The sequence below is a fragment of the Cyclopterus lumpus genome, chromosome 1, assembly GCF_009769545.1.
Source record: "Cyclopterus lumpus isolate fCycLum1 chromosome 1, fCycLum1.pri, whole genome shotgun sequence".
In the NCBI taxonomy this organism is placed as follows: Eukaryota; Metazoa; Chordata; class Actinopteri; order Perciformes; family Cyclopteridae; genus Cyclopterus; species Cyclopterus lumpus.
The window spans coordinates 25,921,621-25,923,440 of NC_046966.1; the positions used below are offsets into that span (position 1 = coordinate 25,921,621).

The 1,820-nt window shown below is 43.0% G+C and overlaps 1 protein-coding gene across 6 annotated transcripts in view; it reads left to right on the forward strand.

Annotated features, from left to right (window-relative positions):
* mgat3b (beta-1,4-mannosyl-glycoprotein 4-beta-N-acetylglucosaminyltransferase b) overlaps positions 1-1,249 on the forward strand; it is a 38,357-nt gene extending 37,108 nt beyond the window's left edge. For all 6 annotated transcript variants that reach the window (XM_034532628.1, XM_034532618.1, XM_034532607.1 and 3 more), the window contains exon 6: positions 912-1,249. In XM_034532628.1, the coding sequence (XP_034388519.1) occupies positions 912-1,086 (175 nt within the window). In that variant the 3' untranslated portion in view covers positions 1,087-1,249. The remainder of the gene's footprint in view (positions 1-911) is intronic.
* The last annotated feature ends 571 nt before the right edge of the window (positions 1,250-1,820 follow it).

Sequence of the window (1,820 nt, forward strand, 5' to 3'; positions counted from 1 at the left end):
GAAGGTTAGAACCTGAAGGTAGAAGCTGAAGCTAAACCTGAAGGTAGAACCTGAAGGTAGAAGCTGAAGGTCCAGAGAGAAGAACACCCATTAACATGCATCCAGTGCAGCTTCAGTAGCTAGCGTAGCAAAGAAGAGCTAACGCTAGTTAGTGCTGTGCTAATGTACTCAGCTAAACGTTTAGCTCCTTCAACCTCTCCGGGTAACGAGGACCTCTGTTACGCAGAATCGGCCATGAAACTGCTGTGATTGGCTGGTTTGGGGGAGGGGGGCGGGGCTTAGCAACGTTTTGTTCCGTCCTCACAGTGACCACTAGGAGGCGTCCTGCTTGTCCACACACACACACCACACCACACACACACACACACACACACACACACACACACACACACACACACACCGGCCACACACAATTAACCACTGAGCCGGTTGCCAGGTCCATATCCGTCTCATCCTCCCGACACATTGCCAGATGATAATAATAATAATAATAATAATAATAATAATAAGGTTTACAGTGACGATGAAGTGGTTCCTGTTGGTCCTGGTTCAGACCTAAATGAGGCCAGTTATTGACTGGTTATCAAAGTCCACCTGAACAGCCTCCAGAACCAGAAGCATGAAGAACTCTCTTTATTTACGTATAATAACAATAACACGACCTCTGTCCACATGCATTGATGATGATTGTATATGGTTGCATAGTTTTATTTTTTTTATATCATTGTTGGGGCTTTGTTTCTTTTTTTTAATTATTATTATTGTTATTTTGTGCTTTTATTTTAAAATGTTTAATGGGTCTCTGTAATTGGTGTTCGGGTGTGTGTGTGTGCGTGTGTGTGTGTGTGTGTGTGTGTGTGTGTGTTGCTTACTGAATGTGCGGGTGTGTTGTTTCGTGGCTCGGTGTTCAGCTCCCAGAATGCACCTCGGCCCTCCGCCTGTGTTCATCATTGTGCCAGTGTGTTCAGGTGTTCACCTGCCTCTACATCCACGAGGAGGAGGAGGAGTGGGAGGAGGAGGAGTGGGAGGAGGAGGAGTGGGAGGGAGGAGGAGGAAGAAACACCAAATGAGAAGAGAGACTTTTAAAAAAAGGATATTTTTCTCCTCACGAGGAAGAGTGTACATTTCTAAGTTAACTGAACGAGAAGAAGACTCCTTTGTTTCTATATGAACGGCTGTATGTAACCATGAACGACAAATAATGACTTCTATGACAAAGACGTATATAAATTAATTTTAAAATTTTAAACACGTGTCCTGATTGTGGTTTTGACCGGCTCACACTTCGCTGGTTAGGCTCGTTAGGCTCGTTAAGCTCGTTAGGCTCGTTAGGCTCGTTAAGCTCGTTAAGCTCGTTAGGCTCGTTAGGCTCGTTGGGGAGCCTCGTTTTAAACAAAAACACTTGTATTTAATGCCCCCCCCCCCCTCATGTTGGTCTTGTGAATATTTTGATAAAACCTATATAATTTAAAAAATATGTATATATTTATTTATTATGTATTTATTCTTTTTTATTTATATATTGACAATTAATAGGCTATACGTGTAACACCCAGTGTTCCCAGTGTTCCCAGTCTCTAACACATCGACCTCTCACACTGATTTCCAAACTCTGACCTTTAAATAATTTAGTTAATATTCAGGTTAATTTATTGAAATTAATCTTTCTTTGTTCATAAAACCAGCAGCTGTCATGGAATGGATGAACTGGTGCATCTCTTTCCCATTAAAGAATGCTGTTGTGGAGCAGCTGTTCTCAACCACTGGTCCGGGGTCCTCATGTGGGCCCCAGAGCACCATCTGGTGGACCGCAGAGGTAC